Source organism: Microtus oregoni, unplaced genomic scaffold (assembly GCF_018167655.1).
Source record: "Microtus oregoni isolate MIOR12 unplaced genomic scaffold, Mior012 000048F_ref0000485, whole genome shotgun sequence".
NCBI classification, from domain to species: domain Eukaryota; kingdom Metazoa; phylum Chordata; class Mammalia; order Rodentia; family Cricetidae; genus Microtus; species Microtus oregoni.
The window spans coordinates 18,649,360-18,671,684 of NW_024543222.1; the positions used below are offsets into that span (position 1 = coordinate 18,649,360).

Consider the following 22,325-nt stretch of genomic DNA (forward strand, 5'->3'; position numbering starts at 1 on the left):
CATTATTGCTTGTAACAGTAGGCATGGGGCTTCCTAATTGTCCTGACGAGGCATGTTCTCTGTAGAAACTGGAAATGACTGAACCATGTTTGCAATGGGGGCCTGTGAGGCTCCCCTTCTCACGTTTCCTGTCTGTATCAGGTTGCCTTGTCTATCTCTTGTAGACCTGCATTCATTCGTCCAATGTCTGCCTTTTCCACATCTTCTACATAAACCTGAAGGCTGAGTCCTCCTATTTCTGTTATTTCTAGAAGATGCATTATTATTATTTCTGAAAATCCATTGTCTACAATTCCTTTTCATATGACCCATTTTGCCACAATTAAAACATTTGGTATTCTGGTGACTCCTTTTACCATTGGAAATTGCTTCTTCTACCCATGTTTCAGTGCCATAATCAAATGTATCAACATTCAGTGTGTGCAAGACCCATTCTTCCAAGGGCGCTGATCTGAGCTTTAAAGGCCCCAAAATCCTTTTGCATTCCACATTTGCCATTTTCATAAGCCAAAGACTCAATCATTATACATCTTGCTTCTGGGTCAGATATCCCTATTTGTACAGCCTTAGTTAGTCTTTGTAAAAAGTCACTAAAGGGTTCTTACTGACCCTGTTTAACTCTGACAAATGATTTCATTCTCTGTCCTGGGTCTTGTACCCTGTTCCAAGCCCTTAAGGCTGTTGTAGTACACATGGAGAGTGTGTTTTCATCCAAATTAGCTTGTTCCTGAGGGTCGGAAAAGAGCCCTTCACCTAGAATTTTATCTAGGGAAATGTCAATTCCCTTCGCTTTTTCCTGCTGTTCTAAGAGTCTAGCCTCTTGCCTGAATAAGCATTTCCATTTCAATTGCGGTCCACTCTCAAGTACTGCAGAGCTCAGCTGGAGCCAGTCCGAGGGGGTTGCTCTGCTTGTCGTGGCCCAAGATCTTAGCATCTCTTTAACAAAAGAGGCTTGCATCCCAAAAGTCATGACAGCCTGTTTAATTTCCTTGAGATCATTCATACGGACAGGCTCCCATGTATCTTCCTTGATGACCCTAGGGTTTCTGAAACCAATCACCTTCTCTGTTGTTATTACTGGAAAAGCAGGTAGAGCTGTAGGTAGAGCTTTGTGGAAATTGTCCCGGAGAGATTTACCCACAGATGTAGTTAAAATTTGCCTTTCTACCCTTTGCTCTTCTTCATCAGAATTTAGAAATTCCTCAATCTTTTCAATTCTATTCACCATTGCCTTCTGAAATGTCTGAATCTCCTGTCCAGATTTATGTTCCAAAGCCTTCATTGAGGATTCTAAAGTATGAAGTTTGTCCATTAGGGATAACATCTCATCTTTGGACATAATTTTTATGGCATAAACCGTGCCTTCTTGTATTAACAATCTTTCCGTCAATCTGTCATAAGCTTTAGACAAAATCCGATTGTCACATTCAGCAGTTTTGATTCTCTCAGTTAATGTTTCAGTTCCTACAGAAAGGGACTGAAGTTTACGATCCAAATCAGCTGTTCCCTCTTCCATAGTAATGAATTTCTCCTTAATATCAGCCACTAATGTTTCAGTTCCTACAGAAAGGGACTGAAGCTTACGATCCAAATCAGCTGTTCCCTCTTCCATAGTAATGAATTTCTCCTTAACATCAGCCTGTACCTTTTTTAAATTTTGCTCAGTTGATCGAGTCATGTTAAACAAAGATCTGTTCTCTTCCTGGAGAACTTCAAACTGATTCTTGAGAAGATTGTTGTCATTCTCAATTGTTTTTAAGCGTTCAATCTCTGCCTTAAGAATCCTGGATTTGTCTCGTAAAGAATTTATCATATTTCTATTATCAAACCATTTAGTGTCAATGAAAACTACGAATCCCAGAAGGATCCATAGATGTGGGGTGATAGACACCCCTTGTAAAATGTCCCACATGGTACAAATAAAAAACCTGTTAAATTCTTGAATAGTAACATGTTCAGACATTTAATTTATAAAAGAAAAATTTTTTACCTGCAATGATCGGTTCCTGCCAGTGGTGGTCTCTGTGCTTTTGGAGCCTGTCCTGGAACTAGCTCTTGTAGACCAGGCTGGACTCGAACTCACAGAGATCCGCCTGTCTCTGCCTCCTGAGTGCTGGGATTAAAGACGTGCACCACCACCGCCTGGCCAGCCTCGAATTCACAGAGATCTGCCTACCTCTGCCTCCCAAGTGCTGGGATTAAAGGCATGCACCACCACCACCTGGCTGGCCTAAAACTCACAGTGATCTGCCTGCCTCAGCTTCCCAAGTGCTGGGATGAAAGGCATGCGCCACCACCGCCCGGCCAAGTCACTTTGTATCAGACCAAATCTGCCGCTGTGGCAGCTTTTGTTGCAAAATTGCAGGTACTTGAACTTCCGCTAATTCAGGCAGTGGGGTTCGGCTGCAAACTTAGCCAAGGCAGGCAGGGAGAGGTTAATTGGTCTGGTGAGCAGGGGGGGCAGAATGGGCCTGTGTGGCCAAGTGTGTCTCAGACTCAGCACTGGGGCCGAGTCACGAACTAAAAAACAGCACCCGGGGGCATGCTGTGTTAGCTAGCAGGCTACGCGCTTGAGTCGGGGGCAAAATAGCCCGACATTGGACACCTGAATGTAAGGGTGTAAACGAATGCAGACAGATTGTAAAAATATATATATAGCTTTAATGGAAAAATAGACTTACAGAACCACTGTTCCCCCAGAGACCAGGAAAGCGGAAGCAAGCACTGCAAGCACGCTCACCAGATTTATAGGTAAACATTAGCGCGAGGCGAACACGCCCCCTAAGGGGCGGGACTTATCCCTACAGGTTGGTTCTGATTAAATGGCCATGCTGTTTGATGAATTATCATCTCTTCTAATTAAGAGATGTCTCTTGTTCAAAGTGAATCTTTATCAATTTTGATCATATCTTTTCTTCTCCCATTGAAAAAAAGCAAAACTCCTTCCCCAGTGTAACACATGTCCTGGTTTCCATTCTGATGTCAACATCTTTAAAATATATCAGCTGATTTAATTCTGTAGTTTTTTTCCAGTGTCTCTCTGCAGCTGCTGTTCCTTTCTCAAAGTTAATAAAGCATCATTCCATCTATTTCTGGGGTTATTTATCATCCCCTTCTGTTTATTTAACATATCCTTTAGAGTTAGATTTGACCTTTCTATACCTGCCTGTCCTGTAGAATTGTGTGGCATGCCTGTAATATGCTTTATATTATAATAAGCAAAAGACTGTTCCATTTTCTTAGAGACATATGCTGGAGTATTATCTGTCTTGTGCAGGTATACCCATGATGGCTATAACTTCCAGTAAATGTGTGATTATTGAATCAGTCTTTTCTGAACTCAAGGCAGAGTCCCATTGAAGACCTGAATAGGTATCAATGGTGTGATGTACATATTTTAGTTTTCCAAATTCTACACAATGAAACACATCCATCTGCCAGATTTCATTCATTTGAGTACCCTTAAGGTTAATTCCTGCAGGTAGTGGTGTTTCGTTGTATAAAGAACAAGTAGGTTATTTCCTTATACTTTCCTTGACTTGTTGGCACATGATGAAAAGTCTTTTTTACTGCCCATTCCTGACTATATCTTGGTAACTGAAAAAATAATGAAATTAATTCTGTATCATCTGGTATAAATTCAGCTGTTTTAATATGCAAAACAACTCTTTCTGCATATGGCAAATCGGTAACTATGTTGTGAGGTTCTTTAAAATTCCTTAGTACCATGAGAATAGCATATAGTTTTGATTTTTGGACCAAATCATAAGGGCTTTACTTAAATTTTCTGATTTGCAACCTGCCTTTCCTGATTTATTTGCATCAGTATAGAATGTAAGGGCTCCAGTTATTGGTGTGCCCCATACAATGTGAAAAAGGATCCAGCTAGTTCTCTTGAAAAGTTGAATTCTCTTACTTTCGTGATAGTTGTTGCTAATCTCTTCAAAAAATACTACAAGTTTTTTGCCAGGGTTCACTTTCTTCAAATAATTTGTCAATTTCATTAGTATTAAAAGGTACTATAATTTTTGCTGGGTCTATTCCTGTTAGTGGACGAAGTGTTGTCATGAGGTTTATGTCCTGCCCAGTTCCAGCAATCATTAAGTCCCAAAGAAACACACAGAGGTCTATACTGATTGGCCCATTAGCTCAGGCTTCTTATTAACTCTTAATAACTTATATTAGCCCAGTGTTCTTGTCTGTGTTAGCCACGTGGCTCAGTACCTTATTTGGCAGTCACATCTTGCTTGCTCTGTGGCTGGGTCACAACTACAGAATGCACTTCCCTCTTCCCAGAATTCTCATTGCCCCACATCTACTTCCAGCCTGGTTGTCCCGCCTATACTTCCTGCCTGACTACTGGCCAATCAGCATTTACTTAAAATATAATTGACAGAATACAGACCATTGTCCCAAAGCACTCTTAAAATATAATTGACAGAATACAGACCATTGTCCCAAAGCACTATCCCACCCATCTTTTTTTTAAAGGAACAAGAACTCTGAATCTAATACCCTTTGCTTAGCTTTTCTCCTGACCATAAAAGCTTGTAATCAACATTGTGAACAAATGAAAATATCCATAGTCCATTTTGGGGGGAATGTGGATGTAGTTCCAGGCTACTTCCTGCTGTTTGGGGACACTGATAATCTTATGGGGACCTAAAGAAAATTTAGAATTATCACCAAGTCATGACTGGAGTATCCTGTGAGGCTTGATCATATCAGGCAGCAGTCTTGAATCTGTTTTTAATGAGAACTCAGACATCTGGGCCATCTGTTCCTACCAGATATTTCTCAAGTGGTCTTCCTTGATCAAACCTGATTTTTCTTAACTCAGAATAAATTCATAGCCTCTCATTTTCTATGGAAACAAAAGCAAAACCTCTTCTCCAAAGTAACATACCTTTTGACTTCAATTTTGAAGTAAAGCAAAATATTTATGTTTTATTATTCCAGCAGCATTTATAAACAAATACCTTCTAGCAGCTATTGCTCCTTCCTCAGCAGTCAAACAATTCAAAGAGAACATATTAACATACAGTATCCAGACTCTCTGTGTATATTTCATCTTTATGTGGCTTTATTTTAATCTCTATTTTTTTAATTTTTACTTTTAATTTTTGGCTTTTTGAGACAGGTTCTCTATGTGTCTTTTGCTGTTCTGGAACTCCCTCTATAGACCAGGCTGTCATTGAACTCACAGAAATCTGCCTTCCTCTGCCTCCCAAGTACTGGGATTAAAGGTGTGTGCCACCACACCTTGAACTCACAGAGATCTGTCTGCCTCTGCCTCCAAAGCATTGAGATTAAAAGTATGTGCCACCACACCTTGAACTCACAGAGATCTGTCTGACTCTGCCTCCCAAGCATTGAGATTAAAGGTATGTGCCACCATGCCTTGAACTCACAAAGGTCTGCCTGCCTCTGTCTTCCAAGTGTTGGGATTAAAGGTATGTTCCACCATTCCAGCTACTCTCTTTTTTTTATTTTAAGGACTTTAACCTTTTTCTTTTCTCTCCCAATCCTGCATATATTTTTAACACACTGTAAAACATTTAGAGGTTTTCTTCATCTTTAAATCTCTCTTTACTATATATCTCTCTTTTTCTGACCATGTGAGTCTTTAATTTGTTAAACAATATGGAAAGGATTAAAGTCATGGCTTTGATGGCTGGATCCAGCCCATTCTTTAGCTTTCTGAGATTCCAGCCTCAAGGTGGAGGTACCAGCTGTAGTCATGTTTATTGGCACAACTCTATGGCATTTTAAGGTCCCTGCCAGCAAGCAAGCTGCAGCACCCTGACAACAAATGGCACCCACATGGACAACTGAATCCACATAAAGCCTGAGAGAGCTTGGGAAGTAACTCTAGACAGAAAAGAATAAAGCATGGCTTATTGATAGCAGCACTTTCTCAGGTGGGCTCTGCTCGCTAGAGGCAAATGTGTCTCATTTAAGAGAGGCTTCCTGACTCAGCATTAGCTGCAAAACCTTGCAGCTCTTTTAAGAGATCCTGCCACAAAACACTTAAATGGTGTTGATGAAAAGCTGACTGCATGCTCTTTGGTTTTCAGCCTTAGCAAGAAAAAAGCACTGCCATTTTAAACTGTCAGCTTTCTAGGCCATCCTGCCATTGCAAATTCTGACTCTTTCAGGCAGAAGGTCTGACTACAGAGCATTTAAGTTTGGTTTGTGAGCACACTGTTGCAGCTTGCTTCCTGGCAGGGACCTTGATTTTTTTTTTTTTTTTTTTTTTTTGGTTTTTCGAGACAGGGTTTCTCTGTGGCTTTGGAGCCTATCCCGGAACTAGCTCTGTAGACCAGGCTGGTCTCGAACTCCCAGAGATCCACCAGCCTCTGTCTCCCGAGTGCTGGGATTAAAGGCATGTGCCACAATCGCCCGGCCTGGCAGGGACCTTGAAATGCCATAGAGTTGTGGCAATAAACATGGCTCCAACTGGTACCTCCACCATGAGCCTGGAATCTCAGAAATAAGAAATGGGCTGAATCCAGCCATCAAAGCCACGGCTTTAATCATCTCAATATTGCTTAACAAATTAAAGTCTCATGTGGTCAGAAAAAGAGAGATATATACTGTAAAGATAGATTCAAAGACGAAAAAAACCTCTAAATGGTTTACTGTGTGTAAAAATAAATGTAGGCTTGAGAGAAAAAAAGAAAAAAGCTAGTAGTTGGGTGTGGTGGCATACACCTTTAATCCCAACACTTGGGAGGCAAGTTCAAGGTGTGGTGGCACTTGGTAGACAGAGGCAGGTGTATCTCTGTAAGTTCAAGGACAGCCTGATCTATAGAAAGAGTTCCAGGACATCCAAAGATACACAGAGAACCTGTCTCAAAAAGCCAAAAATTAAAAATAAAAGAAATAGAAGTTAAAATAAAGCCACATAAAGATGAAAAATATACAGAAAGTCGTATACTATTTATTATTATGTTGTCTTTGAATTGATTGACAGCCGAGGAAGGAGCAATAGCTGATACAATGCTGCTGGATTAATAAAACAAATATATTGAAAATACCTTTACTTCAAAATTGAAGTCAAAAGGTATGTTACTTTGAGGAAAAGGTTTTACTTTTGTTTCCACAGGAAATGAGAGGCTATGGATTTATTCTGAGTTAAGAAAAATCAGGTTTGATCAAGGAAGACCACTTGAAAAATATCTGGTAGGAACAGATGGCCCAGATGTCTGAGTTCTCATCAAAAACAAATTCAAGACTGCTGCCTGATATGATCAAACCTCACAGGATACTCCAGTCATGACTTGGTGATAATTCTAAATTTTCTTTAGGTCCCCATAAGATTATCAGTGTCCCCAAACAGCAGGAAGTAGCCTGGAAAACTATATCCACGTTCCCAACAAATGGACTATGGAAATTTTCATTTGTTTACAACGTTGGTTACAAGTTGTTATGGCTAATGGTCAAGAGAAAAGCTAAGCAAAGGGTATTAGATTCAGAATTCTTGTTCCTTTAAAAAGAAACAGATGGGTAGGAGTGCTGGGCGACAATGGTTTATATCCTGTTCATTGTAGTTTGATAACAACACTGATTGGCCACTAGCCAGGCAGGAAGTATATAGACAGGAAGTAGAGGCAGGTCAATGAGAACAGGAGGATTCTGAGAAGAAGGAAGTCCTAGTCTGCAGTTGTGACCCAGCCACAGAAGAAGTAAGATATGACTGCCTCATTGAATAAGGTACTGAGCCATGTGGCTGACATGGACAAGAATAATGGGCTAATATAAGTATAAGAGTTAATAAAAAGTCTGGGCTACTAGGCCAATTGGTTTATAACTAATGTAGACCTTTGTGTGATTTCTTTGGGAGTTAATGACTGCAGGAACTGGGCAGGACAGAAAACTCATTCAACAGCAAAGTTTCAATTTTTCTTTTAGAATTAGCTCAGAGACCTTTTCCAAATCAGTTTTTAATTTTTCACTCAGATTGTGTAGTAAAAAAAGGTCCATTCTAAAGTAATGTCTTCCCTTTGTATTAAAATTCCTGTAGGGGAAAGTTTGGAGTGTAGTATGACCAGAATGCATTAAGATTCAGATCCATGAGAATCTTCTGAATTTCCTTCTGTAATTTTTCTTCACTAAAAGTCAATTCCCTCAGCTGATAATTCCCTGGGACTATTCTAGTCCTTGTCACTATCTAAGGTTTTGTTTGAATTAACATCAGGGCCTATCCCAATAGTAGGCCAGAGATGGCAAATGTCTTCTAGCCATCTTTGGAATTCATTAAGAGTCTGCAATCCTAGTTTGCACCTTTCGAGGTCTAAGTTGTTGTAAAGCTATTTTGTAGCCTAAATAATTAACAGAGTCTCCTCTTTGGATTTTTTTAGGATCAATCTGTAATCCCTAAAAGGGCAAAATTTTTATTTACTTCTTTAAAAATTCTTTCTAAAGTATCCAATTTGAATCAGATAGTAAAATGTTGTCCATATAATAATAAACTATAGATTCAGGAAATTGACTTACAAAATATTGGAAGAGGGAGGGGCTATTTAACATTCTCTGTGGGAGAATCTTCCATTGATATCATTTAGCAGGCTGAGAATTATTAGTTGACAATGCGTAGGCAAATTTTTCTGTGTCTTGTAAAGTATACCTACTTTAAAGGCATTGTGAAGAAACAATCTTTTAAATCAATAGCTGTAAGAGGCCATCCTTTAGGAAATAGGGATGGCAAAGGAATGCCAGAGTGTAGAGAGCCCATTGGCTGGATCACCTTATTAACATCTCTTAGATCTGTTACCATTCTCCATTTTCCAGATTTCTTTTTAACAATAAATACAGGAGAATTCCAAGGGCTGGTTGATTCTTCAATATGCTGAGTATCTAGTTGCTCCTGTACCAGCTGTTCTAAAGCCTGACCACAAGTTTGACATTTGCTTCACAAAAGGTGAATGCATGCCCTATGAGACTATTTGCTTCCTTGAATAGCCTTAAATTTAACATTGGCACAGGAGTCCAATTAGCTGTAATAGAGCCTGTAAAGTTATTGGATATATTAAGGTTGGTTGTCTGAAAACCTGAGGCTGTTCCTTTCAGTTCTTATAATGCAATGCTCACTTTCCTTGCTGCATAGTGGTGGTGCACACCTTTAATCCCAGCACTCAGGAGGCAGAGACAGAGGCAGGCAGATCTCTGTGAGTTCAAGGCCAGCCTGGTCTATAGAGCAAGTTCCAGGACAGCCAGGACTGTTGCACAGAGAAACCCTGTGTTGAAAAAAAAATACCCAAAACAAAACAAAGCAAAAAGCCTTTCCTATAGGTTAAGGACTTTATTACCCTTTTACTTGTTTTTTGGATTTTTTTAAACCTAAAAGCTCTTTGGCATTTTTTCCTTTATATCCCCCCTTTCCTCCGTTTTACTTTATTTTTTCCTATACTCGTGGATGGTTTCCAAGGGAAGGATATTCATGGATTCTAAGTATATTATACAATAATAATATATATAATAATATATACCTATAAAGGATGTTATAGGTAAAAAAATCATGATTTTTTAAAAATATAAATGTCCATGCCAAAGAAATTAATACAAACTTTTCAGGTAGTTTCAAGATGCTGCATTGTTTGTAACATAAATTCTATCACATTTTCAGAATCCTCAGCCAGAACCCTCTGACAGTTGTTGAAGATCCATACCTTTATAAGTTGCCAGCATTAAAATATTTGTGAGTATTGTGGCCGTCTCATGGGTCCTTAGATGAGTTCAAAGGAACTCATCTTTATTTCCATCGGGAGAGCATTTTGTCTTAAAATTTTTTAAAAAATCCCAATTTTAGTTTTAACTAATGTTTAAAAAAATCATTGACTGCCCAGGAAAGGCAGTGCCTGCTTTTAATTCCAACACTTGGAAGGCAGACACAGGCAGATCTCTGTGAGTTACAGATCACCCATGTGTGTGCATTGGGAGACACTGTCTCTTAAAAGAAAATGAAATAAAAGAAATAAGAGTAGGGCCTGACAAATAGAGGGTTTCCAGCAAGTCTGAGGACCTGAGTTCAAGGACTAGCTCGTGTTATTTGTCCTCTGACCTCCACAAATACATTGTTGATGGAGGAGGGTTATCTGTCTATGTGTTACTTTCATTGGCTAATAAATAAAGAAAACTGCCTGGCCCATTATCTCTAATCTCTTATTGGCTAGCTCTTACATATTGATTCAACCCATTTCTATTAATGTGTATTGCCACTTGACTGTGGCTTTGAGCAGGACGAGACTAACCGGCGTCCATCTCAGAGAGGAGAGCTATGGCGTCTGACTCCCTGCCTTCTTCCTCCCAGCATTCTGTTCTGTCTTCCCCGCCTACCTATCTTCTGACCTATCAGGCCAAGCAGTTTTCTTTATTTATTAACCAATGAGAATAACACACAGACAGATAACCCTCCTCCGTCACATTGTAGCACATGTACACACACACACACACACATGAAAAAGGCAAAGAAAGGATACAATGGGCAAGACATTCAGCTGAGGAGGAAAGTGTGTTGAAGAACATAGAGATGTATATGTAAACAATGTAGGAATATCTTCTCAGAAAGCACAGTCATAAGTGTATACTATTTTTCTTTCTTTTTTATTCTTCTCTTATATATTACATCCCAACCCCAGCTCTCTTCCCCAGTCTTTCCTCCCCACTTTCTTTCTCCCCCAGATCCACCCTACCTTTTAAATTAAAAAATATTTCAAGTATGGCTCTTTTCCTTGTGAATGTCTAGGCAACCTGTATATGCAGTGCCCACGTGTGGCAGAAGAGGGCGCCAGAAGACTGGAGTTACAGACGATTGTGAGCCACATGTGGATGTGGAAATGGAACCCCAATCCTCCTGAAGAGCAAAATTCTTAATGGCTTAAGAGCCCCAGTGTATACTACTTTTACAAAGAGGAGCTATGTTTGATTTCCAGCAACCACACTGGGATGTTCACAATTGTCTGTAACTCCAACTCCAGGGAATCTGACACCTCTGACTTCTGTGCACATGCACACACACTTAAAAAAATCAGTTTTTCTTTAAGAAGGAAAGGGGTTTGGAGAGATGGCTAAGTGGTTAAGAGGACTTACTACTCTTATAGAAGACCCCAGGCTCAGTTCTCAGCACATACCAGGTGGCTCACAACCACCTGGAACTCGGTCCTTCTGGCCTCAACAGGCACCTGAACACATACGCATAAATAATAAGTAAATATTTTAAGAAAAAGAAGTGAGAAGGGAGCTCTGTATGGTGGTGTGCCTTTAGTTCCAGCACTCGAGAGGCAGAAGCTGGCAGGTTGCTCAGAATTTGAGGCCAGCCTGGTCTACATAGTGAGTTCAGGCCAGGCAGGGCTAACAAAGAGACCCTGTCTCAAAAATTAAAATACCCAGCTTCCTGTGTTTTTAATATAGATGTATATACTGACTGACAGGACTTTAAATAAATGGGAATTGGGTGTTTAGCAATTCAAGTGAAAAGAAACTTGAGTGACAGCTGCAGTAGGGTGTGTGCAAGATCAAAATGAGTCAGACAGTGATGGAGACAGACTCTGTTCTATGCCGGGATCAAAATGAGTCAGACAGTGATGGAGACAGACTCTGTTCTATGTCGGGATCAAAATGAGTCAGACAGTGATGGAGACAGACTCTGTTCTATGCCGGGATTATTGATTTAAGCAAATATTAAGCCTGCCCTTTTTTTTCGAAAAGAGCTCTATGAAATAATCTTCTATGGCAATAGATTTTACGTTTAGTTATGTTTAACTGTATGTGTGTGTGTGCTAATATGCCCACATGTGTGGGAGAGGCCAAAAGAGGATGACAGCGGCTCTGGAGATGGAGTTCCATGTGACTCTGAGCTGCCCAACGTGGGTGCTGGAGAATGAATTCAGATCCTCTGCATGAGCAGTGCATGCTCTTAACCTCTGAGCCATCTCTCCACGCCCAACAATAAATTCCTAAACCAGATACTTTTATAGGAAAGCCAGAGCATAAGTGACCGCTTGTGATGAAAATGGTTCCTCATGAAATCTCTCTCCTTCAGAGACCTGGGGAAAACACACGTGCCAATGACAGCGCTTGAGAACATCCTCATGATGACCCTGGAGCTGGAGCATCTGTAAGTGTTACTTTCTTAGGATGAGTTTACTTAGGTTTAAAAATGTTAATGTGTATGTGTGTGAACGCATGTGTGTGCAGACATGCCTGTGTGTGTGCATGCATGTGTGTATGTGCGTGCAGATGTGTGTGTGCATGCATGCATGCATATGTGTGTACAGATGTGTTTGTGCACGAGTGAGTGCGTGCGATGTGTGTGCGTGTGTGTGTGCAGGCAGGAGTGTGAGTATGGAAGGCAGAGGACAGCTTTCTGAGATGGCTCTCTTCTTACACTGTGGGTTCCAGGGATCAAAGTTGTTTGCATGACAGGGGACTTTCTGCTGAGCCTTCTTGTCAACCCTAGTTTTCTTTATAATTTCTTGTATTTGAAATTCTTTTGAGATTTGCCTTATTTCTTGAGTCTGAGGTATTGAGATATAATGTTCATGCAATTAATTCAAATGCATAGTTTAGTGAAGCTTTCATAGTTAGTTCCCTAACCACTATTACAGAACTGATACAGACCATTTGTCCCCTCCCTAAGGATCCCTCCTGAATGTTTGTACCCTTCCCACTGCCAGCCTCTGTGATACACCAATCTTATTTCTAGCCCTATAGCTTTTCTTTCCCCCAGAACATCTCATAAATGACATCCCACAGTGGCCTTTTGGCCATCTTCTCTCACTGAGCATGATCTTTAGCGTATCTCACCAGCAGAGGACGAGAAAGCAACGATGTCTTTAAACAGTGTTCTTCTGGACTGGGGGTATAGCTCAGCGGGTAAAGTCAACCCTAGTGTGCATGATGCCCTGGGTTTGGACACAAACCGGCATTGTGGTGAATACTTGTCCTTCCGAATCAAGGCCATCCTCAACTACACTAGCAGTTCCTAGGATACAAAAGAAGCTTGGCCGGGCGGTGATGGCACACACCTTTAATCCCAGCACTTGGGAGGCAGAGGCAGGCAGATCTCTGTAAGTTCGAGACCAGCCTGGTCTACAAGAGCTAGTTCCAGGACAGGCTCCAAAACCACAGAGAAACCCTGTCTCGAAAAACCAAAAACCATTAAAAAAAAACTAGCTTGCCTTCCTGCTAGCTCATCTCAAGTGCTGTTTGTGTCGTTGCCATCTTAACTCTTTACTAGTTGGTGTTCTATAATATTTAGTCATATGCAAACGACCTTTTACCATATACGCTTACTTTAAGTCAGAGTCCACACTGAATGACTGAATGAGGTGTCTGTGTTCTGGTTGAGGTTTGGTTTTGTTTTGTCTATGAAGCAGGGTCCCTCCTGTAGCCTAGGTTACTTTGAACTTGTGATCATCAAGTCTGGCTTCTTACTCATGTCTGTGTGTTTTATAGATTGGCATCTCAATCTATCTTTGTTTCCTGATGAATAGTTCAGGTCAAGCATCTGGCACTGCCTTCCTGATGGGAATTTCAGGTGGCCTATTGTGTCAAATCCGATCACCCAAAGGTGGTATGTTGAAGTTCTTTAAGTTGGTTTTAAACATGGTATTTTTTTTTGAGATAAAGTTATTTTGTAGCTTTGATGCCTGTCCTGGAACTAGCTCTTGTAGACCAGGCTGGCCTCGAACTCACAGAGATCCGCCTGCCTCTGCCTCCCGAGTGCTGGGATTAAAGGCATGCGCCACCACCGCCTGGCTAAACATGGTACTTATAAGGTAAATAATCTATGGGAATTTGGGGAAGCCCCACTACAGATCCACATGTTACCAGGGAAATTAGGGTTAGGAATGGACTCAAAAGGAACCTTGAAGCCAATTAGAGTAAACAAACAGACTAAGCAAGCTGTGGGCTTAGCTGCTGTCTGGAAGTATCAGACAAACAGGAGTAAAGGGGAGACCACACCACTCCAACAGCTACGTAGTTAAAGGGGAGCAGAGAGCACCATGGGGGGGGGGGGACAGGCCCAAAGGACTAGAAAACGCACATCAGGCTGTGGCCAGCATCTAGAATGGGATCGAAGAGAAGGAAAGTGAAAATAGCAGCTCTCAGAGTAAGGACTCAGGAGGGCGTGGCGACTCCACAGCAATCGCGGGGAGGCCAGGAATTCTGGGAAGGAGAACAGATTGTCTCATCTAAGAGAAAACCATTCTCACCTCATTAGCATGGCTTAAGTTGGGTCTCCCTTCTTGTGGAGTGTTCCCTTCAAGGGGTGGCTGACTTGCCCAACTGGAATGGTGTCACTAATGTCCCAGATCTGAGTCCCATCCTCTTGACCAGAAGGAAAGGTTTTCCTCAATGGGCCTTCACTGCTGCTGTACCATGTGTCCTCCCAAGCATCTTTCATGTGGATGTGCCTAAAGATAAACTTGTCTGAAGCAATTGTTACTTGGTGATCTAAACTGACACATTTATTAACTGGTGTCTTTTGGAGAATTACCCAGCTTTTGTTTTTGAGTAGTGTTATCAATTCATGGACTCTCTTTACAATTACATTTTACTTACTGTCGTCTATGTGTGTGTGTACGTGTATTGTGTGTTGTATATGTGTGTGTGCATATGTCGTATGTGTGTATGTGTGCATATGGTATGTGTGTATGTGGTATGTGTGTATAGTTGTGTGGTGTGTTTGTGAGGCGAGTGTGTGTGTGTGTGTGTGTGTGTGTGTGTGTGTGTAATTCTAAGATCAAGCCCAGGACCTTGCACTGATACAGGAGTACCATACCAAAGAGCTGCATCCCCAGCCCTTATTCTTTCAACTGCACATTATGAGGCTTGGTCAGTTGTGATCCTTGATGCCATTGAACTACATGACATAGCTTAAAGGAGGAGGTTTTAGGTTTAAGATGACTTCTAGTATCTTCCACTTAAACATAAATAAATTCTCCCTAGGTGGGAGGCTTGCCCAGGCCCTTCTTCCTGTGCATGACCAACCCAGAGTGAGACTTAAGCTGAGGAGAGGGATTCTACCATCAGTGTCACCTGGTTCTGTTCCTGTCACCTTTGTTATTGGTGCGCACGCGCGTGCGCACACACACACTCACACACACACACACACACACACACACACACACACACGACCCTTGCTCTTCTGTTGAACACCTCTGTCCTCCTCCATGATTACTTTCAGTATCAGAGAGCAGCAATTTGCCATTGAGTCTCCACCCAACTGTACATGCCTCAAGAACTCTGTCCTCTGCGACCCTGTGGTGGCCTTGGCCTGCCTCTTCTGTACCTCAGTAAGGCTTTTCCAGTAAACCAATTCTCTGTTTTTCCATTTACAGAATCTTACCTAGACATATGGCCTGCTGCCTCTGCAAATATAAAACTGATATTGAGGTTGTCTGCAAGACAGTCAAACTGCATTGCCATACTGGATGTCTGACAAACACCACACATTGTCGTGAGTCTCTTGCCTGATGAATGTTTTAATTTTGACATATAACGTTTAACTGGTAAAGATAATTTCTTTTTAAATTACTTTTTATTTTAATTAAAATTAATTATATCACTTCCCTTCGTGCCTTCCTTTCCCTCCTTCCAACCTCTCCCATACCTCCCTCTCAAATTGACTTTTTCTTGATTATTATTACTATATATACAGATATATAAACACATAAATCTATAATAGAACTTGCTGAGTTTTTTTATGTTGCTTGTGTGTATCTGATTCATGGCTGACCACTTTTATTGGATAGCCAGTTAGGAAGCTCATCCCTGGGAGGGATAGACTCTGCCTCACTCAGCGGCCCTCAGTTTTCTGCAGCTCTTTGTCGAGGAGTGGGACCTCGTGACCTTTAACATGGATACCAGTGTTGTGCTTTTTCTGGGTGTGTGTAGGCAACTGTATTTTGAGGTATCATAAACATAACTTTCTTGTCACTCCTAGACAACAGAATCTCACATCTGACTTCCTGGTCCTCTGGCTCTTACAAGCTTTCTACCACCATGCCCCCTTCTGTGATGTTCCTAAAATTTAAGCTAACAATTGTTTATTTCTATTCCTTCATTCATAATAAAACTCCCTAGCTTCTAAATTTCTCCCTTGTGAAAATTGAGCTCTCAGATATTAATGCATTACTTAAAAATATGACTGTTGAGTGGGCAAACGAGATAACTCAGAGGGTCAAGATGCTTGCCACACACTTCTGGTGATCTTAATCAATCCCTGGAACCCCCATAAAGGTAGAAGAAAAGAACAAACTCCACATGGCTCCCCTCTGATCTCCACACTCAAACCATCACACATACATCATGCACATACAGACACGTATGTATGTATGTATGTATGAATGAGCATACATACACAAACACAAAACTAGAGAGATAGTTTAGTGGTTTAAAGTACTTGCTGCTCTTGCAGAAAACCAAGGTTCAGTTCCCAACATCCACACTGTGGCTCACAATCATCCATAACTCCAGTTCCAGGGGATCCTGTGCCTGGCCTGACCTCTGCAGGCCAGGCACACATGAAGTACACACACACAAATGCAGGCAAAACAGTCAGATACGTAAAATGATTCCTTTAAAAGTACATACCTATTAGCCAGGTGGTGGTAGCTGCTGCAAGGGTGCATGCCTTTAATCCGAGCACTTGGGAGGCAGAGGCAGATGGATCTCTGTGTGTTCAAGGCCAACCTGATCTACAGAATGAGTTCCAGAACAGTCAAGACCACACAGTAAAACCCTGTCTCAAAAAAGCAAAAGAAGGATATACATATAAAAAATTTTCCATACATGAAAAGAGCAGAGAGGGACTGGAATGGGAGGGGTAATATGTGAACTATATGTGCACTGTGCTTGGCACCTTGCTGCAGTGGTCTCTTATATACTGCACTGCAGTCTAAAGCTGGCTTTATGTACATGGTCTCAAGCACCCCTGACCTATAGGGCAGATGTAGATGGTTTTGTTTGGTTTTCTTTTGCAGTTTTTTTATTAACACTATGATGCACTTTTATTTGGAATCCAAGAACTTCTCGTTCTAGAAACAGTAAATGCTGCCAGCCTCTCCTAATGGAACATGCCCAGATTGGCCAGCTCTGTATTTGTGCTCAGCCTCAAGATTTTTCTATCCACAGATCAGTTGTGTGATTTTTAATTAACTGTTTGTTTCTTTTTTTTTCTTTTTTTTTTTTTTTTTTTGGTTTTTTCGAGACAGGGTTTCACTGTGGCTTTGGAGCCTGTCCTGGAACTAGCTCTGTAGACCAGGCTGGCCTTGAACTCACAGAGATCCACCTGCCTCTGCCTCCCAGAGTGCTGGGATTAAAGGCGTGCGCCACCACCGCCCGGCTGTTTGATTGTTTCTTGAGGCAGGATTTTATTATATAGGCTTGACTGGCCTGATATTGCCTGGATACTCCAGGCTGGCCTTGAACTCATACAGATCTGCCTGTCTCTGACTCTGGATGTTTTTTGCCAGGATCACAGGTGTATGCCACCATGTCTGGTAGCAAATGATTTTCTAAGTGTTTTTCTAAACTGAGTGTGGTGGTACATGGTGTTAATGCCACCTACTTAGGAGGCTGAGGCAAAAGGAGCCATTCCAAGGCCATATAGGCAATTTAGTGAGACCCTGGATTCCAACCACGCCCTTTTGCTGAGGCAGGAATGTGCGCAACTCTCCGTCAGTGCCCTGTGTGCACGCTTGTGTGTTCTAAGCAGCTAGTTTGCTAGTTCTGTCCTCTCTGGTTGTCATTGCCAATTCATAGGTTTAAATTTGAGTTTAGTTTTCTCTTCACTTCCTCCGGTATTTGCTGGCCCCTAATTTACTTGGTTGGGTTGAATGACCGTGGACTGAAAAAGGGCTGCCAGCATTTTCTGACCCAAAGCAATCTCTCCATCTTTGACAGTTGAAGCATCTATAGGGAACCCCGAAGGACCATTCATGAAGGTGTTGCAGGCCCGGAAGGAGAACACCAGCACTGAGGTCACTATTGAACCAGAGAGAGCCTATTCAGAAAAAGATGATCTTAGCTCTTCAGGCTTCATGGACGAGCAGCTCGACTTTAACGATGAAAGTGATGTGATTAGTGCCCTGAATTACATACTGCCATATTTCTCAGAGGGAAATCTGGAAGATGTGGTGTCGACATTGTTACCATTCATAAAACTGCTGTTTTCTAATGTACAAAATGCAGATGGTTCCCTGGAATCCTACAAAAGTGATTCAAGGAGGCTTGCTCTTAACCCTGTACCAAAAGCAAGTAAGATGGCTTACAAAAATGAACTGAATAAACTTTATTTTCTAGAGAATTTGTTAGATGCAGAGATTGGTGAGGTTAGGAAGAAAGAGAAAACTGCCATGCTTATGCAGCAGTCTGGCCACTTGAGTCCCAAATTTAAACAACGAAAGAGATGGGCCCCTGCCCAGGCAGAGGAAAACAGTCTTGCAGAAATTGACAAGGCAGAGAAACGACTCCACAGCCTGAACAGAGTACTCAAGGGGACAGGAAGCATACAAAAAAGGCACTTTAAGGGAGTGAGTGACAAGAGCTTGTGGAATAAGCAGAGTGTTCAGACGCCTGTGGAGACTATTGCCAAAGACGGGCAGCTCGGGAGCCCACCCACAGCAGAGTTGCAGCAGCTCGCTCTGGTTCAGAAGCCCAGGACGTTAGTGGGAAATTCCTCCCACCCAGAGCCCTTGCTCCCAAAGGAGCATGGGGAGGCAGTGTCTTCTTCCACAGCAGAGTCACTGGTGGACAAGACTCCCACTACAAAATCGCTGCCTGCGTTCATAGACAGACGAAAAGACTTGTCTTACACCATTTTTGTTTTAGAAAGTGCAAATGCCAATGTGAAAAGAACGAAGGGGTCTAACCCTAGTTTACTATCTGAAAAGAGACATGGAAACCTTAGGAAGAAAATATCTCATTTCCGGTTGATTGCAAAGAGTCCAGCATCCTCTGCAGTGAGGAGCCTGGTAAATTCCCCTGCAGGAGGGGTCTTTTCATCTTTAGGAGACCTGAGTTATGCAGAAAAGCCTTTTTCACAATTAGATGCTGCCTTAGAACCTCCTACAGAAAAACTTCTTGAAGAAAATCAGGCAGCAATAGATGATACTGAAGAAAACATCCTCAAACCAGCCCTCACTGGGCCTAAAGAAGCTGCATTAGAAAATATTCCCCCTGAGAATCCTACTGTAGAGTCTAATGGGCCTACATCTGATTTAATTCCAACTGCTCAGCAAACAAGCAAGCCACAGTTAGACTTCACCTTGGGGTCTGACTCCCATGACCACTTCAAAGATTTTGCTTACCCATTACTGATGTCACCAGGTGAACGCTTTGAATCTCAGCTAAACCAGCAGCTGCGGCCCCTCATCCCCAACAACAACGTGAGAAAGCTTATTTCTCACGTTATCAGGACTTTGAAGATGGATTGCTCTGACCCCCGTGTACAACTGTTCTGTGCCAAGCTCATCTCCAGAACCGGCCTCCTGATGAAGCTTCTCAGTGAGCAACAAGAATTCAAGTTGTCCAGGGCCGACTGGGATACGGACCAGTGGAAAACTGAGAACTACATCAATGAGAGCACAGAAACCCAAGGCGAACAGAAGGATCTGGAACAAAGTCAGGTGAGGACGGTGCTGGAACAGGGGTCCTGCGTACCCTTTCAGTCACTTAAGCAGAAAGACCAGGGCCTCCTACTTCAGATCTTGTATTGTCCGCATAACTCTAGCCCAGCCAAGACAGTGATTCCCACTGTATTTTTATATGTATTGTATTGTTTTGTTTTGTTTTTGAGACAGGGTCTCACTGTGTAGCCCTGGATTCCCAGAATTCTCATGCAAACCAAATTGGCCCGGAACTCACAGAGATCCACCTACCTCTGCCTCCCAGTGCTGCGTTTAAATGTGTTTGCTACCACACCTAACTTCTACTGCATTTCTAAATTTAAGACACAGAAGCAGACTTAAAACACAGAATATAATAAAATGTACTATAAAAAAGCATATAACATATTGCATTCAGTATGATCTTTTATAAATAAGAAAGCTACTCACCTGGAAGAATGTTTTTAGGGTTTTTTTTTAAAAAAAAAGAAATATTGTTTTGCTGTTCCATGTAGATCAAACCCAGCACCTAGTACAAGCTAAACAAAGGGTTCAACCACAGAAGTACATCCTGAGACCTTGGTTCTTTGAGTCAGAATATCACTGTATAGCCCAAAATAGCCTGCTCACTTTGTGGCCGAAGTTGATAGCAAGCTCATGGCAGTCCTCCTACCTTCCAATTCCCAGATTATATACATGAGTTACCAAGCGCAGCTCAAGAACGAATTTTGAGCAATAAGCCTTTACTTTTTTTAATTCTTTTTACTTTATTATTTGGCAACAGAAATGCCTATTTATTCATTTATCTTGTACTTTTTAGCACACAAAAGAAGTTCCAGGATACGGCTACAACAACAAAGTCATCTTGGCAATATCTGTAACTGTAGTAGTGACAGTGTTGATTATCATTTTCTGTCTCGTTGAGGTAAGGACAACAATACATTCCTGTGTCCAGCATGTGCCCGGTCTGTGTCATAGGTTTAGAGGCCGCGAACTGAAAACCTGAGCCACTGACCCTCTCTGTCTACAAATAATGCCCCCGAGTGTCCACAGGTACTCTGTGAAGTCGGGCTCCTCAATGTCAGGTCATTATGTAACGTTCTGATTTGGTGTCAGACTGGTGGTGTTGCGGTGAGAGGCTGTTGGAGCAGTGGAGAGTTCTCTGTCCATGAGGATGGTGGAATTTTGAGGCCAGAAGGCAGAAATCAGCATGGGGTCAGTTCATGACCTCCGGGAGGATGTCCTCTGGCCCCTGTACAGGCAGCACCTCCACACCTAATGTGGTTGTGACCTCCAGGGAAATCTCTGTAAAGTCCTATATTGCTCTTTAGTGGTGTGTACTGTTCACCACTGTGCTGGAATTTATTTGTACTTAAAAAAATTATGTGTATAGGTGTTTTGCCTGCATGCATGTCTGTGTGCCACTGTTGTGTGATAGATATTTTTCTGGGGAGACCACACACACACACACACACATTACTTACCGAGAAAGTCCATGACAGACCACAGTAAACATTGCACCATTTTGGTGAAGCAGTGAGTCTCTTTATTAGGGTTACTAATTTACTAGGAGCAAGTGTGACTCTAAAAGAGCCGCATCACCAGAAATCCTCTCCCAACATGAGCAGCAGCTCCCCAAATCCCCAAATTCTGGGCTCTCTCTGCCTGCAGAGCACCAGCCCCTGCCACAGTCAGTTGTCTCCATCTGCAGTTACTGCTCAGAGTCTCCAGTCCCAGCAACTTCATCCCCTTGATTCTGTTGGACAGGGGCCCTCAAGAATCTTGCATGATTTTGTTTTTCCAGACTTGTGACCTTTCGTTTACCTCCCATTTACTGCTTGAGTCTAGTGAGCCTTCCCTTTCCCTCCTAGAAGAAATGTTTCATCCCAGAGGAGCATGCCCTGGAAAAACCACTCTGTGCCTGATGCCCTCAGAGGCAAGAAGAGGTGGTGGGATCCCCTGGACCAAGTTATAGGTGGTTGTGAGCCACCATGTGGGTGCTGGAATTCCAGTCCTAGGTCCTCTGGAAGAGCAGTGTGTGCTAGAGCGGCCGTGCTCTTAACCACGAAGCATCTCTCCAGCCCTTCACGCACATTTTCATTCTCTTCTGCCCATTTGGATGGTATCTGTGAGGACTGGACGCACACCGTATTTTCCTGTAGTAGATAGTCAAGGTGTTTGTAAAGCTTTTTTGGCCCAACAAACCTCTCTGCGGACGGATGGAATAAGCCAAATCAGACCAGATCAAACCTAATTAGAAAAAGCCCAGGTTTAATGGATACCAGCACTCCTGGGTGGTCCTCTGGCAGAACATGGAGAGGAGGAAGGAAAACTGGGGAGACCATGTGTTTGTTCTCTGAGGGGCAGTTTAAATAGCCTATAGGAGTGGTCTTGACCCTCTCTGTGGAGGGGTCACCGTTTGGCGGGCATTCTCAGAGATGGACTCTGGACTGCAGCAACTCCCAGGAGAGGGGGCTTGAAATAGAACTTTCTATCCAACATCCCAAAATGGATGCCAGAGGTTGGGGTGAGACCCTACCCAGACAGTGTTGAGTAGAAAACTGACATTAAGTTAACTACCAAACAAAGAAAAATAAAAATCTAATGCATATTTAAAGTAGCATACAGAACCAGGCTTGGTGGTACACTCCCATAATTCCAGCACCTTAGAGGCAGAGGCAAGAAAATTGGGAGTTCTAGCCACCCTCA

General features: G+C 42.2%; 1 protein-coding gene across 1 annotated transcript in view; it reads left to right on the forward strand.

The window, feature by feature from the left end:
• Positions 1–22,325, forward strand: part of LOC121436035 (leucine-rich repeat-containing protein 37A-like) — a 49,547-nt gene that overhangs the window by 23,164 nt on the left and 4,058 nt on the right. The window contains exons 6-10 of the mRNA XM_041635608.1: positions 9,629–9,700; positions 12,044–12,118; positions 15,348–15,466; positions 17,914–19,637; positions 20,437–20,541. Of these exons, the coding sequence (XP_041491542.1) occupies positions 9,629–9,700; positions 12,044–12,118; positions 15,348–15,466; positions 17,914–19,637; positions 20,437–20,541 (2,095 nt within the window). The remainder of the gene's footprint in view (positions 1–9,628; positions 9,701–12,043; positions 12,119–15,347; positions 15,467–17,913; positions 19,638–20,436; positions 20,542–22,325) is intronic.